This window comes from Ailuropoda melanoleuca, chromosome 16 (genome assembly GCF_002007445.2).
Source record: "Ailuropoda melanoleuca isolate Jingjing chromosome 16, ASM200744v2, whole genome shotgun sequence".
In the NCBI taxonomy this organism is placed as follows: Eukaryota; Metazoa; Chordata; class Mammalia; order Carnivora; family Ursidae; genus Ailuropoda; species Ailuropoda melanoleuca.
The window spans coordinates 90,465,841-90,479,981 of record NC_048233.1 but is presented as its reverse complement, the minus strand read 5'-3'; the positions used below and the strand labels follow the sequence as shown (position 1 = coordinate 90,479,981).

Sequence of the window (14,141 nt, the reverse complement as noted above, 5' to 3'; positions counted from 1 at the left end):
TGGGGAGCGTGGTGAGGGACGCGTGGATGACAGCACATTCCGTCCGACCTTCCTGGTGATCAAGGGGCAGGTCCCAGCGCCCCGGTGGCGAAACGGCATGTTGGTGGGGCTGGTGGCCCCTTGGGGTCAGAGGAGGGGTAGCCTGTGAGCCGCTCCCTGACTCCCTAGGGCACAAATGTGCTCACCTTCGGGGAACAGCCCCGATGGACAGTGCCTTCCCCCACTGTCACAGACCCTACGGGGGCAGTGGGGGCAGGGGTGGGGCCCACCGTGGATGGGGTGGTGCTGGGGAGACGGGGTGGGGGTGGGGCACAGGGGGAGCTGATCCTTTGGCCAGACCGTGGACCTTGGGGGCCAGGGCTCAGCGGCCAGCCCAGCTCTGCGGAGGAATTCTGTTTGTCCAGTGATTCACATAAATAAATACACGCATGGAGGTTTCAAATCAGTGCAGCCCCGCCGTAAAACCAAATTTACTCTCCGCTCCCTTTCTCTCTTGTGGGAGAGCACGCCCCTGCCCCCCAGCCCATCGGGCAGTGAGGGTCTCAGGCTCTCAGGACCAGGAGGCGGAACCCAGCCGCGGGCATCACGGGATGGCTCTCCCTGGGCCCCCCACAGCAAAGCAGGGAGGGATCATTGTCTTTGTCCTTATCAAGGAAGCTCTGGCCTGGAGACACCCAGCCCACACCTGCCCTTTCTGTCCACAGCGCCCATAGATAATCTGGCCCCATTATCAGTGGCTCCCAGAGCCCCACTTCCCACTTCCTCTTCATGGTTGTGAGGACGCGGCCTGTCCCGGTTGAGAAATCACTCCCTATCACCCGGGACAAGCGGTAACCCTTCTGCAAATGCCCATTTCTCAATCTGTGACGCCAGCAAGCTTGGCACCTGCACAGTGGGTGGGGGCGGCCCGGGCGCACCCCCGACCCTCGGGAATTCCTGGGCGGCCCGCGAGACTGCGGGCAGGGCCGCGGGCTCTGACGGCTGGGCTGTGTGGGTCAGGAGCTCTGCCTTGATTTCAGGCATGGCCAGGAGAGGAAGGTACGGCCCGTTTAACCGCCATGGTCCAAGATTTGACGTCCGTCGGGGGAGCCACGATCCCACTCATTAAATGTACAAAAAGTCCAAGAAATGACACAGCGTGGAGTCATCAGGCGTTTTCAGGGATGAGGAAGCAGGAGCTGTGCAAGGCCCAACCCGGCCCGCGTCTCGGGGGGTAAAGGGGGGGGCAGATCCCACTAGGGCAGTGCGGGCACTTCTGGGGACCAGATGAAGCTTAGGGGACACCTCGCTGATTCGCGTGTCCAAGCCGCTGGCCCTGTGGTCACTGTTTTCCGGAGGAGGGACCTGAGGGGCAGGGAGGGTGATACGTGGGCCCTGGGCCACATGGCGGGTGGGATTCCACCGTCTCCTCGAGTCTGGAGCCCCAGCCCCCCAGGCGCCTGCCATCCGAGTCGTCCTCCAAGTAGGGGCAAGCACACTGCCTCCCACTGCGGGGTCTGGGTTTTTAAGGACTGAATGAAACGGTGAAGGCCCCGAGAAGCATGCCTGCTGCGTCAGGGGCTCTGGCCAGCGCTGGCTGTGAGCGTTGGAGCGGCTGGCCGGGCCTCAGGGCCCCAGGAGGGGCCTGGGGCAGCGGTGCTCACCTCTGTGGAGGGTGGAGGCCGCGAGACGCAGGGCGGTCGGGGTGCGACCTTCTCTGGGGGAGGGGTTGGGGGTCTGGAGTGTGGGGTGCGGGTGCTGATTGCTGGGTGGGAGTGCACCCTGGGTGGGAGGCGGGAATTGGGGTGTGTCCCCACTGCAGGCCCTGGAGGGCAAGAGGCTGGCAGGAAAATCCTCGCTGACCTCATCCCAGAGGGAGAACAGCAGCCCCACAGAGCCCCACTTGAGAAGAGCCGTGAGTCCGCCTCCTGTCCCCGCCTTAGCCCGGCCTCCCCTGGACAGACCCCCTCCTGCAGCGTCATGAGAAGAAGGGCAGCTGGGGAGCAGACCCTAGGTCCCACTGGCCAGTGCCGAGTGACCCCAGGAGCTCTGTGGGTCACCTGCTTCGGGGCCTTGGCTGTGCCCAGGGTAGGAAACCCAATGGGGGGGCAGGCAGCGTGGAAACCAGTGTCCCCCTCTCTGGTCACCTTGGCCAAGAACAGCTGGGCGGGCTGATGGGGGTGAGGGTCAGGCCAGGGCTGGGAGCCCGGAGCCCCAGGACAGTGACGCTTCCTACAGTGACGGGCTTCAGAGGAGCAGGAGAGGAGGGGCCCTGTCTCAGGTCAGGACACCCCGAGGGGCTGGGGCTGTTTCTCCATCACATCATGCATCTGAGCTGCGCAGAACACGGTGCCCCTGGGGGCCCCAGAGCCTGGCCCCATGTTCACCCTCACCCCCCGGAGGGGAGCACTGGCTCTCACCCCACCTGCGGGCCCTTGTTCCCAGTGGGGTCCTGCTCAGGCTGGATTCCGGGCTGGTGGGCTTCGTCCTCACCTGGGTCAGCCCTGGTCCAGTCACCTGTGACAAAGAGGGACATCCAATGGCCTCTTTCTGCCCCAAATCTGAGTGGTGCAGTGATAGCAGTGACAGTAAGAGCCCCACTCTGGGTTGCGGCCAAGGCCTGCGCGCCTTTCCTCCCGTCTGCACGGAAAGGCCAGCCAGATCCTGTGAGGGCCGGACCCCGTCCCGTCTCACTGGACTCCCGCAAGCCCATCACTTTATCAGACCTGGGGGTGGGGGGCAGGCAGTGGCCCAGGCCCGGGCCGTGTGGCCCCCCAGCGACCCTGGGGGGAGCAAAGGCTTCTGGGGCCACTGCCCTGGGCCAGGCCCGTCCCCACGTGTGCCCCCTGCCCCTGTGCCCAGCACCTGTGCTGCGGGTCCCCTCCTCGTGTGACCCACTGCCTGCAAAGACTGCCGTGGACCCTGTCCTCAGGTGACGGAATGGAGGCTCAGAGAGGCCACAGCTAGCCCCAGCCTCGCCCTGTCCCCACTCCACCACTCGCTGAACATGAAGCCCTCCGAGAAGGGGCAGGAGGGCAGAGTCACTTCCTGGCTGCTCCAGGGGACCCCCAACCCCTCACCCTTCCACAGCCCCTCCGTAGTCTTGGCCTTGGCTCAGTGCATGGCCACCGAGTGGACGATGTTGGGGACACGATGGCCAAGCACCGATGCTCAGAAGGGCACATGCTTGCCCTCAGCCAGCTCCAGGGGCACAAGGTCACAGGGAAGAAGGACCCTGATATTTGAAGCTAGGTGGCCAGTCCCACACCTGCCCTGACTCCAGCGCCCTCCCCAGGGGTCCCTCAGGAGCCCCAAAATCTGAGACGTGAGCAGGCACACGGTCTGGGGCCTCCCAGGGTGTTCTGCCTGGGTTGGGTTTTCAGGGGACAGGAAAGTGCCTGGTATCCTGGGTCCTGTGGTTCAGATCGGGCCCCAGTAGGGAGCCCAGGGCAGCCAGGCTGTCGTGGACCTGAGCAGCGGCCCCAGTCAGCATCTTACGGGAGATGGAGGGGGATGAGCCTGGGAAGGGAAGTTAACCTGGGGCCCGACCTGCTCTGGCCTGGAGGCTCCTGGGCGACCAGCTCTGGGTAGCCAGCAGTGCCCGCAGCTGGGCGGGTGGCCCAGCCTTGTACATGCAGGGCGTGTCCCCCGGAGGACCCGGCTGCTGACTCAGAGGAGCGACGGGTCCCGTGTGAACCCAGGGCCGTGAGTCCAGGGCTGGCAGCACGGACACTGCTGGACCTGTGCCTACCTGCCCTTGGCGGGGGGCCGTCTGTCCTTCACACTCCCTCAGCCAGGGTCCCGGCCTCCCACTCACAGACTCTAGAGGCCTTGCCCACCGCCCCAGTTCCCACCGTTCACCGTCCTGACCACCACAGCCTCACAGCCACAGCCAGACTCGACCACCCTGCGTCCCTGGGGACCCCGCTGCCCTGCTCAGCCACAGGGGACCTGGTGTCCAGCTCCAAGGCCGAGCTGGGAAGCTGGTGGGGGGGTCAGAACTGCAGAAGCAGAAGCCTGCTGGGGGGCTGCACCCACTCACCCCCATCAGGCTTCCGTTCCTGCTCCCACACGATCCCACATGATCCCCACGCCCCCCAGCGCATGCCGCGCTCCCTCACAGGTGCCAGGGCCAAGTCAGGGCACGGGGAGGGGATGACTCAGAGACCCCAAAACCAGGTGACCATAAGGCACTGGGACAGACACCCCTGTCCACCCCATGCAGGTAAGAGATGCTCAGAATGGCCCAGGCCAGGCGCTCCCACTGCCTTTGCCGCCACCCTCCCCAGTGGCGACCTCCGGGTTGGGCTGCTCATAGGCAGTGGAGCTGCTGGTCTGTGGGGTGTGTGAATACCTTGTGGGGGAGAGGTCAGCCTCGGTACACAGCACCCCAAAAGGACCCGAAGCCCACACACCCATGGTCTGGGGCCAGGTGTCCGTTGTACTACGGGGCCGTCTCGGCCCACCTGTCGGGTTGATTTTTGGGGTAAGCCAGGCGGCAGCTTCCCGGCCCGGTGGCCGTGGCCACTTCCACCCCTCGTGGCCACAAGGCCACGTGTGACTCAAGCTGGCCCAGGCCTCCCACGGCCTGCCTGGAGCCAGGAACCGGAAGCCCAGCCGGGGTCCAAGGCGGTGCCAAGCTGGGGGCTGCACCATGGAGCAGGGTCCTGTCGCTGGGGGCGCTGCCCCCTGAGACCCTCTCGAGAGGGTGAGGCCCTGGCGGCCCCATCAGGCCCAGGAAGTCCATGGGGTCTGGCTCCAGAGAAGCACGCCCAGGGAAACTGAAGTTGTGAGGGGTGCAGCAGCAATTTCCCTCCAGGCCAGGGCTTGGGGAGCCCTCAGGAAACCAGGCCCCGCCTGGCAGCTACGCCCATCTCCGCCTGTCCCCGGCTGCTGGCCAGCCCCAAGCGAGTGCCCACTGTTTACCTGGGTGAGGGGAGCGGCAGGCCCGCCCCGCCCACCCACGTGAAGCCGCTAGGGCTGGAGCCAGCTCTGAGGCTACAAAAGGCTGGTGCCCACGCAGGTCCTTCCTCAGACGCTGCCCCTGGGGACTTCTCCCCTCCCTCTGTAGGATGGGTGTCGGCTGGAAGCTGGCCCCACTCTGGGCCCTGGCCCTCACCCTGGCCAGTGCCCAGCACGCAGGTACGGCTCCCGCTGAACGGCTTTCCCGGCCTGGCCCCGGCCCTGACTTGGCATCCCTGTGGCTCCCCCACGTCCTGGGGCGGCTCTGTGGCTGGGGGGGCGGCGGGCAGCTCCAAGGCCTTGCCCTGGCCCCGGGGAAGCTGAGTGTGTCTGTGAGCGGCTCCCGGGCCTGACCCTCGCCGTCCTGCAGTTGTCAGCTTGTGGGGTTGGGAGGAGCTCTCGGGGCTGCAGGGGTCCATGTGGGAGCAGGGGCCCCCGAGGTTGGGCTGCTCGAGGGAAGCAGGAACCCAGCACCTCTGAGCGTCCTGCCTGCTTTCCTGGCCAGCAGGCCAGCCTCCGGCCGGCATGTCCATCCATGTGTGTCTTCCTGCTGCTCACTCCTCTGCCCCCTGCCAGGCCTGCTCTGAGCAGGTGCTTGGGGCCCTGGGCTAGCCTGGCAGGGCTGGCCACCGGTCCCTGGGACGCCCCCAGTTCACCGGCTCGTTTTCCCCATCTGGGCCTTGAGAGGGGTTTCCAGGGGGCCTTGGCCTTGGGGGGCAGGTGTGTTCGTGAGGTCCATGCTGTGAGGAGGCTGGGGAGAGGCTCACGGACCCTCTGAGGCCCCCTCCCACCCAGGTCTGCACCTCGCGGCCTCTGAGAGCCAGGGGACACCTGGGTCCCGGACAGGTGTCGGGTGACAGCGTGCTCCAAGAGGAGCTGCCCTGGGCGAGGGGGCAACGTTCCTGAGGCCCTCAGCACCATGGGGACCACACCACGGCACCCTGCACGCCTGTACCCTGCAGTCCCCGGCCTCCCGCCGCCATGTGCTGGGCCAGCCCCTGCTGGGTGCTCCCGGGCACCTGCATCAGGGATGAGTGTAGACTGTCCCTGCAGGGCCAGGGGCTGGGCCGGGCAGCCCCACCTCACTCGGCTCCGCATCCCCTGGTCTGTCCCAAATTCTCCCTCAGGGCTCTGGTTGTCTCCTGACCCATAGCTCCTACCGTCTGGTCCCTCCACAGGCTGCCCCATGCCCCCATTTCCCCAGCAGGGAGATTCTCAGTGTGAATGAAGGAATAGTGAGTGAACGAAGGGCTCTGGGACATGCCACACCAGGGCCAGGGGACCCCCAAGTGCTCATGGGGCCAAGCTGAGGGAATGCTCATAGAGGGTCGTGGGCCTGACATGGGCAGAGTGGACAGAGACCCTCCCTGAATCCCCAGCCCCACACAGAGAGAACCCTCCCCCCCGTTCCAGGCCCCTCCATCCACCCGTCCGTCTCTCTGTGCCCTGTCTGCCTGGCTCAGGCTGGCGTCCTCTCTTCTTCCGATAGGCCAGGCCCAGGACGGCTCTGTGGAACGTGGCCACAAGTCTCCAGACCTTCCCGTCCCCCAGGAGCTTGGTGGTGAGTTGACTTCCACCTGTCAGGGCTTCTCTGCCCCCCTCCCTTGGGGCTAGAACTTGGGGGGCTGGAGGACACCCTCCCCCACAGCCCCGGTCGGTCACCACGCAGCTCGATCCCCCAAGGCTGCTTGTGTCCGTCCCTGAAGCAGCTTCTGACAGGAGGACAGGCTGGAGGCCCAAACTCACAGCCACGTCTCTCCCCATAGTCCTGATCCCTTAGCCATGTATGGGTCCCCCTGGCCTGTGGCAGAGGCTGGCGGGGTGGCCTCTCGGGGTACTCCTGTGCCACCATGCTGGGCGTGCAGCCCCGGGAGAGGGTCATTCCTCTGAACTGGGCAAAGAGGCAGGCTCTCCGTGCCCGGCCGCAGCACCCAAGGAGTCCTGGGCACCTGGAGTTGACTCGGGCACTTCTGAGACTCTGGGCACCAGGGAAGAGGTCCGGGCAGAGTTCTGGGCCAGAGCGCTCACAGCCCCTCGGGATGGCCCAGAGGGAAGGCTGCCAGCCCACAGGAGCCTTGGCTGCCCCCGTGGACCCGACCTCCAGCTCCAAGCTGGGCATGGCACCAACGGGTGTGGCGCCAACGGGCGTGGCCAGGGCGGCAGAGAGGCCCGACCCCAGCCGCAGCCGTGCGCGCAGGCGGCGTGACGCCGTGCCCCCGTTCCCGCAGGCCGCCCACTCCGCGGGATGACCTTCGTGTCCCCTCTGAGGACGGCCCCGGTGGTTCGAGGTGAGCGAGGGTCTGTAAGACCGGGCTGGGGGGGCGGCTGGAAAGGGTCCCGCTCCCCAGAGGGACGCTGACTAAGGACTGGAAGAGGGTCCGCGTTCCCAGGAGGTCCTGGGTGCTGGCAGCTCCTCCCCAGCCACCCGGCCCCCAGGCAGCCGTGTCCCAGGCTCGGGGTACGGGACGGCACCCTCAGGACCGCCTTGGCCCGCAGCCCGGAACCCCGCGCACAACGGGCGCGTGTGCAGCACCTGGGGCGACTTCCACTACAAGACCTTCGACGGGGACGTCTTCCGCTTCCCGGGCCTGTGCAACTATGTCTTCTCCGCGCACTGCGGCGCCGCCTACGAGGACTTCAACGTCCAGCTCCGCCGCGGCCGGGAGTCCAACACCGCCATGGTCATCAGAGTCACCATGAAGCTCGATGGCATGGTCATCCAGCTGACCAAGGACTCCATCCTGGTCAACGGCCACCTGTGAGTCTGGGTGGTTGTGGGGGGGCGTGGGGTCATCCCTGAGCGTGGGGCCCACCCAGGCTCTCCCCAGGCCCCTGTGCTGGGCCCCCTGCCTGTGCCCCCAGAGGCCCGGGGCTCTTTTCCTGCCTAGTTCCTCTCTGAGACCGGAGCTCCGGGGTCTCCTGTCCTGTCCTCCTGTGGCTCTGTCCGTGGGCCTCTCCTGTCCGGGGTCTCCTGTCCTGTCCTGTCCTCCTGTGGCTCTGTCCGTGGGCGCAGTGCTCTGGGTACATACGTGCCCGTAGGGGCCCTCCCTGGCCGAGGGCCAGACTGCCATTGCCATTGCCCCGTCCCTGCGTGCCCTCGGCCTCAGCCCAGCCCTCTCTCCACAGAGTTCAGCTGCCCTTTAGCCAGTCCGGGGTCTTCATCGAGTTCAGCAGCAGCTATCTGAAGGTGGTGGCCCGGCTGGGCCTGGTCTTCATGTGGGACCAAGACGACAGCGTGCTGGTGAGGCCGGGGCCGGGGTGGGGGCACTGCCAGCCCCACAGCCTCCCCCGAGAGGGATGGGATGGCCAGACCCTGCCTCACAGGGCCAGTGGGGGGGGCCAGGGGGACCTACTTCCCCCCCATGGAGACCCTGAAGGCGTGGGGGGCAGGGGTCCACGGCCCGCGTCGCCTCTGTGAGGAGCCCCCAGCCCCTCCTTGGGAATGTCTCCGCCTCATCTGTCCTCCCCGTCCTAAGACGTCCCTGTGGGGCCAGGCGTCCGACATGCACTCTTATTCCAGCTGGAGCTGGACCCCAAGTACAGCAACCAGACCTGTGGGCTCTGCGGAGACTTCAGCGGTCAGCCTGTGTTCAACGAGTTCCTCTCCCATGGTGAGCCCCTCCCTGTGGCTGCCCCACGGTAGCCGGGCTCCTTCCCCAGTGCTCCCCCGAAGGCTGTGTTCCAGAATCCCGGTCAGATGTCCCCAGCTTGTGTGCCCGTGCACACGCACACGCAGAGCTGCACGCACGTGCCCACACGTGCACAATGCCAGCACACCCACACATGTGCCTCCCCGTGCCCTCGGCACAGCCTCCGAGCAGACCCCCTCACGGTTTCTTGGGCCTCCTGCTGCCGGGAAGTGGTATTTCATGTGACCCACACCAGCCAGAGACCCCTACCCCCAGGTCCCCCTCGCTAGGCCCATGAAGCCCACATGAGGCTCGCCCATAAGGGGCTTGCAGCCACGGGGAATGTGCCTGCCCAAGCGTCCGGCGGCCCCATGCGGGCTTGGCTGGGCTCTGAGGGCCGGGGCAGATCAGGGTCACTCTCCGGCCCTCTGGGCTGTGTGCTGCCCTGGGCTTGGAGAGCCCCAGTTACCAGGCCTCAGCCCTCTGCCTGCAACCCCGAATGACTTGGTGATTCCCCAGTTAATCCTCAGACATCCCTTAACCCAGCAGTGTGGATGGGAGAGGAGGTGTGGCGGGGGGGGGGACACCTTGGGAGAAGGCACGGGAGGCCCTGGGAAATGAAAGAGCCTGGCATTGCACTTCCCGCAGGTGTCAAGCTGACCCCCATCGAGTTTGGGAATCTGCAGAAGATAGACGGCCCCACAGAGCAGTGTCAGGACCCTGTCCCTGTGCCCCCAAGGGACTGCTCGCCCGGCACTGTAAGCCCTGGAGCGAACGGGCCCTGGGGGGAGGGTCCTGCTCCTGGGGGGGCCGAGGCGCGTGGGGGCCGGGAGTCAGGGGGAGGGTCCGGAGTCTGCCCTCAGCGTGGCCCCCCCGGCCCCGCCCCCAGGGCATCTGTGAGGAGGTACTAAGCAGCTGGCTGTTCTCGGGCTGCCGCACTCTGGTGGACGCCAGCAGCTACGTGCAGGCCTGCCGGCAAGACCTCTGCCTCTGTGAGCACGCCAACCGCACCAGCTGCATCTGCCCCACGCTCGCCGAGTACTCCCGCCAGTGCACCCACGCCGGGGGGCTGCCCCTGGACTGGAGGGGCCCCCACCTCTGCCGTGAGTGCCCCCCTCGTGCTGCCCTGCCTGGGCCCGGGGGTAGGGGCAGAATGTGACGCGGGCTCCGTCCTCTGCCCTGCAGCCCAGACCTGCCCCCTCAACATGCAGCACCATGAGTGCGGCTCGCCCTGCACCGACACCTGCTCCAACCCGGAGCACTCCCAGCTCTGCGAGGACCACTGCGTGGCCGGCTGCTTCTGTCCTGAGGGTGAGAGGAGCCCCCCACTCCCCGAGCATCACACAGACGCGTTCTGGGCCCCGGGGTCTGAGGAGCCCCTGGAGGGCAGGGCGACCTGGGGCGGAGGGCCGGTCCCCCCCACCTGCTCAGGAGGTGGACACAGCCTGGCACCTGCCCGATGGCCTGCCTGCCTCTGCAGGGACGGTGCTCGATGACATCGGCCAGACCGGCTGCATCCCCGCATCCCAGTGCGCCTGTGTGCACAACGGGGCCACCTATGCTCCCGGAGCTGGCTATGCCACGGACTGCACCAACTGGTAGGACCCCAGGCCCCTGCCCTCCTGGACCCCCGGGGAATGTCCTGGGACGGCCCTCGGGGGGCCATGGCCCAAGTGCTGGCTGTCATCTCTCACCCGGGGCCCCTGGTATGGGCCAGGGGCTCACCACGCAGACACCGATGGGCCCGGTCTATGCAGTGATGCAGGCGGGTCTGGGCAAGACCCGTGTCCACCTGCCGGGGGTGGGGTGGGGCTGGGTGCTCCCAGGGGCTGCACACACATGGTCTCTCCTGGACTCAGCACCTGCTCCAGAGGCCGGTGGAACTGCCGGGAGCTGCCGTGCCCGGGCACCTGCTCGGTGCTGGGGGGCGCCCACTTCTCCACGTTCGACGAGAGGCAGTACACCGTGCACGGAGACTGCAGCTACGTGCTGGCCAAGGTACGGGCCCCAGGGTCCTCGCTCCGGCAGAGTGGCTTCAGCCGCGGGTCTGGGGCCAGCCCACCCCTGCCTGGGCTGCAGGCAGCCGCTGCATCTGCCACCCCCAGCTCCTGGCGCCACCCCACAGGACTTCCAGGGTGGGCGGGGAGGCAGGGAGGTGGGCTGGCGCCTCTGGGCAGAGGGTGACGACCCGTGTCTGCAGCCCTGTAACGGCAGCGTCTTCACCGTGCTGGCCGAGCTGCGCAGGTGCGGCCTGACGGACAGCGAGACGTGCCTGAGGAGCCTGACGCTGAGCCTGGGCGGGGGTCGCACGGTGAGTGCAGATGTGGGTTGGGGGAGTCTGTGTCCTTCATGGCAAGTGACATCTGCCCAAGCCCTTGATCCTGGTGTTGGGGGGGCGAGGGGCTGGGGCGCAGCCTGAGGACCCTCCCACCCCATGGGTCTCTGAGTGACAGTCCCCAGATGGAACTGCTGGGGGGAGGGGCGCCAGGGCCTCTACGCCTGCCGCCACCAGCCCCGGAAGGAGGGACCAGGGCATTCCTGGTAGCTTGGCTTCATTGAAGGCAACTTCCCTCTATTGTATTTTATTTTTTATTTATTTTTGCTTTTTTAATTTTATTTTTTCATGAAATCACTCAGGTTTTTACCTGAGAGAATGCTTGGTCCTTGAGGGAAACGCAGATAACAAGCTGAGCCCGGGGCAGAACTTGGGTCATCAGCCCCTCCTCGTGGGAGCCTGTGGCCGCCAGGGTCAGGGGTCCTGCAGGCGCGCGTCACTGGGGCTGCCGGGGGCACTGGCTGAGCCCTGGCCCTCCCTGACCCCACTCCCTGCTACTCCTAGGTCATCACGGTCAAGGCCAGCGGAGAGGTGTTTGTGAACCAGATCTTCACCCAGATGCCTGTCTCCGCAGGTGAGGGCGTTGGGCCTGACCCCCCACCCCCGCCGGAGGGTCCCGCCCTTCACAGCCCACTGAGGCCTTGTCCCCTGTGTCCACAGCCAACGTCACCCTCTTCAGACCCTCGACCTTCTTCATCATTGCCCAGACCAACCTGGGCCTGCAGCTGAGTATCCAGCTGGCGCCTCTCATGCAGGTGTTTGTGAGGCTGGGGCCCGAGCTCCGCGGGCGGACGTGCGGTAAGAGGCGCCTCCTGCCCTGGGAGCCGGAGGCCGCCCTGAGCGGCCGGGGCTCGCGGGGTCTCATGCTGCCCTCCTGCCCCAGGCCTGTGCGGGAACTTCAACCAGAACCAGGCCGACGACTTCCGGACCCTCAGCGGCGTGGTGGAGGGCGCGGCCGCCGCCTTCGCCAACACCTGGAAGACCCAGGCCGCCTGCCCCAATGTTAAGAACAGCTTGGAGGACCCCTGCTCCCTCAGCGTGGAGAACGGTACGTGGATCCCCGTGGCCCACCCGGGTGCCGGTGACCCTGGGCTGCAGAATCCACTGTGGGCCTGGAGGAGGGATTTAGGAGGTAAACGGGCAAACTTGCCAACGCGTTTCCCGTTACGGCCGTGGAACTTCTGGAAGAAGAGAAGCAGGGTGCTGTGGGGGTGGTAGAGGCCGGCCCTCAGCGTGTCTGCCGGCCGCAGCAGGGGATGGCCGTCCGGCCTGCCAAGCACACTTGCTCCTCCGTCCACAGAGAAGTATGCTCAGCACTGGTGCTCCCGGCTGATGGACCCCCACGGCCCCTTTGCCCGGTGCCATGCTGCCGTGAACCCCGGCACCTACTACTCGGTAACGCCCGCCCCCTGGCCTCTCCCCTCTGGCCACGCACTGCCCTCGGTGTGGGGAGAGGGGCTCCACAAGGGTCCGACGTGGTCCCGAGGTCTGGAGTTTATCTGGGCCTCCATCCCCATAACCAGGCATGGGGCCGACAACCCCTGAGGGCTCGTGGCCCACCGGGCCCTGGAGTCCACATGAGAAATAGGTGGTGGCCGAGATGCTCTGGGGTCTGGGCCTGACCTCATGCGCGGGCACCTGGTGGGTCCCAGGGAGGAGGGGCCGTGGTCCTTCCAGCACCCACCTGGAGGGGGCTTGGTGCCAAGGGGCTGCGGGGGGCATGGGGGACCCTGGCGTGGGCTCGAGGAAGGGTCCTAGAGGAGGCGGGGGCAGCAGCATGGGGGATGGTCACCGCGTGCGGGTGACGACGGCTCCGTCCCCAGAACTGCATGTTCGACACGTGTAACTGTGAGAAGAGCGAGGACTGCCTGTGCGCGGCCCTGTCCTCCTACGTGCACGCTTGTGCCTCCAAGGGGGTGCTGCTCTGTGGCTGGAGGGACGGCGTGTGCAGTGAGTGTTCCCCCATCAGAACACCTGCTCCAGGGCCCCCATGCCCGCACGGGGCTCGGAGGCCTGGAGCGCCGGGACCAGCCGGGCCTGGGACCCTGTGGCTGGGGCAGGGGGAGGTGGGGGCGGGGTGCGGGTGATGGCTGCCGCTCTGTCCTGATGGATGTCCCCTGCCTGGCATCCTGCAGCGAAGTCCATGACCACCTGCCCAAAGTCGCTGACCTACCGCTACCACATCAGCACCTGCCAGCCCACCTGCCGGGCCCGGAGTCACGAGGACGTCACCTGTGGCATCAGCTTTGTCCCCGTGGACGGCTGCACCTGCCCCCGTGGCACCTTCATGGACGATGCGGGCAAGTGTGTGCCGGCCACCAGCTGTCCCTGCTACTACGGGGGCTCCGTGGTCCCCAACGGGGAGTCACTGCATGAGCGTGGAGTCATCTGGTAAGAGCCCCGGCCGGATGGGCCTGGTGGGGAGGGCGGCCAGCATGGGGGACCCTCTGACCACCCTCTCGTCCCAGCACCTGCACCCAAGGCACGCTGACGTGCATCGGAGGCCAGTTTCCCACCCCAGGTGAGTCTGCAGAGAGGGAGGGGCTCTCATGCACAAGGTGGACACACGCGAGCACACACACGCACCCCGCTGGCCGTGCCCCAGGCGGGCGGCACAGACTTGGCTGCCGGGACACACGGTGTGCAGCTGCGTCTCTCAGAGCCAGCCTGGCGGGTGGTGGTTGGGGACCCTGAATGGTGCCTGCCTCCCCAGTCTGCACGCCGCCCATGGTCTACCTCGACTGTCGCAACGCCACGCCGGGGACCGCTGGGGCCGGCTGTCAGAAGAGCTGCTTCACCCTGGACATGGACTGTGTGAGTGCCCCCACGCCCCCAGGGACCCCGTATGGGCACCTGCCGAGGGCCCTCTGGGGCTGGTCCCAGGGAGATCGCAGCCCGAGGGTTGCCTGGGCTCGCCACAAGCCGTTGGGGGTGGGACACCTCCGCTGTCAATCCCCGGCCCACTGAGCCATGTCTCCTGCACCCCACAGTACAGCTCCCAGTGCGAGCCTGGCTGCGTGTGTCCCGACGGGCTGGTGGCCGACGGCGAGGGCCGCTGCATTGCCGCAGCAGACTGCCCCTGTGTGCACAACGAGGCCAGCTACCTGCCCGGCCAGACCGTCCGGGTGGGCTGCAACACCTGGTACGCGGGGGTGCGGCCCCAGCCCTCCAGGCCTGCCCACGGTCCCCGCCCCCGACTCCCTGCGCCCGCCTGGACTGACCGGTGCCCCCCCCCC

At 67.0% G+C, this 14,141-nt stretch overlaps 1 protein-coding gene across 1 annotated transcript in view; it reads left to right on the top strand.

Annotated features, from left to right (window-relative positions):
• Positions 1-6,456: 6,456 nt before the first annotated feature.
• MUC5AC (mucin 5AC, oligomeric mucus/gel-forming) overlaps positions 6,457-14,141 on the top strand; it is a 31,520-nt gene continuing 23,835 nt past the window's right edge. The window contains exons 1-20 of the mRNA XM_034645861.1: positions 6,457-6,502; positions 7,170-7,229; positions 7,438-7,699; positions 8,068-8,182; positions 8,462-8,552; positions 9,219-9,328; positions 9,460-9,673; positions 9,756-9,881; positions 10,051-10,168; positions 10,430-10,568; positions 10,771-10,881; positions 11,410-11,479; positions 11,566-11,703; positions 11,789-11,953; positions 12,206-12,300; positions 12,729-12,855; positions 13,041-13,296; positions 13,374-13,426; positions 13,619-13,719; positions 13,896-14,047. Of these exons, the coding sequence (XP_034501752.1) occupies positions 7,187-7,229; positions 7,438-7,699; positions 8,068-8,182; positions 8,462-8,552; positions 9,219-9,328; positions 9,460-9,673; positions 9,756-9,881; positions 10,051-10,168; positions 10,430-10,568; positions 10,771-10,881; positions 11,410-11,479; positions 11,566-11,703; positions 11,789-11,953; positions 12,206-12,300; positions 12,729-12,855; positions 13,041-13,296; positions 13,374-13,426; positions 13,619-13,719; positions 13,896-14,047 (2,486 nt within the window). The 5' untranslated portion in view covers positions 6,457-6,502; positions 7,170-7,186. The remainder of the gene's footprint in view (positions 6,503-7,169; positions 7,230-7,437; positions 7,700-8,067; positions 8,183-8,461; positions 8,553-9,218; positions 9,329-9,459; positions 9,674-9,755; positions 9,882-10,050; positions 10,169-10,429; positions 10,569-10,770; positions 10,882-11,409; positions 11,480-11,565; positions 11,704-11,788; positions 11,954-12,205; positions 12,301-12,728; positions 12,856-13,040; positions 13,297-13,373; positions 13,427-13,618; positions 13,720-13,895; positions 14,048-14,141) is intronic.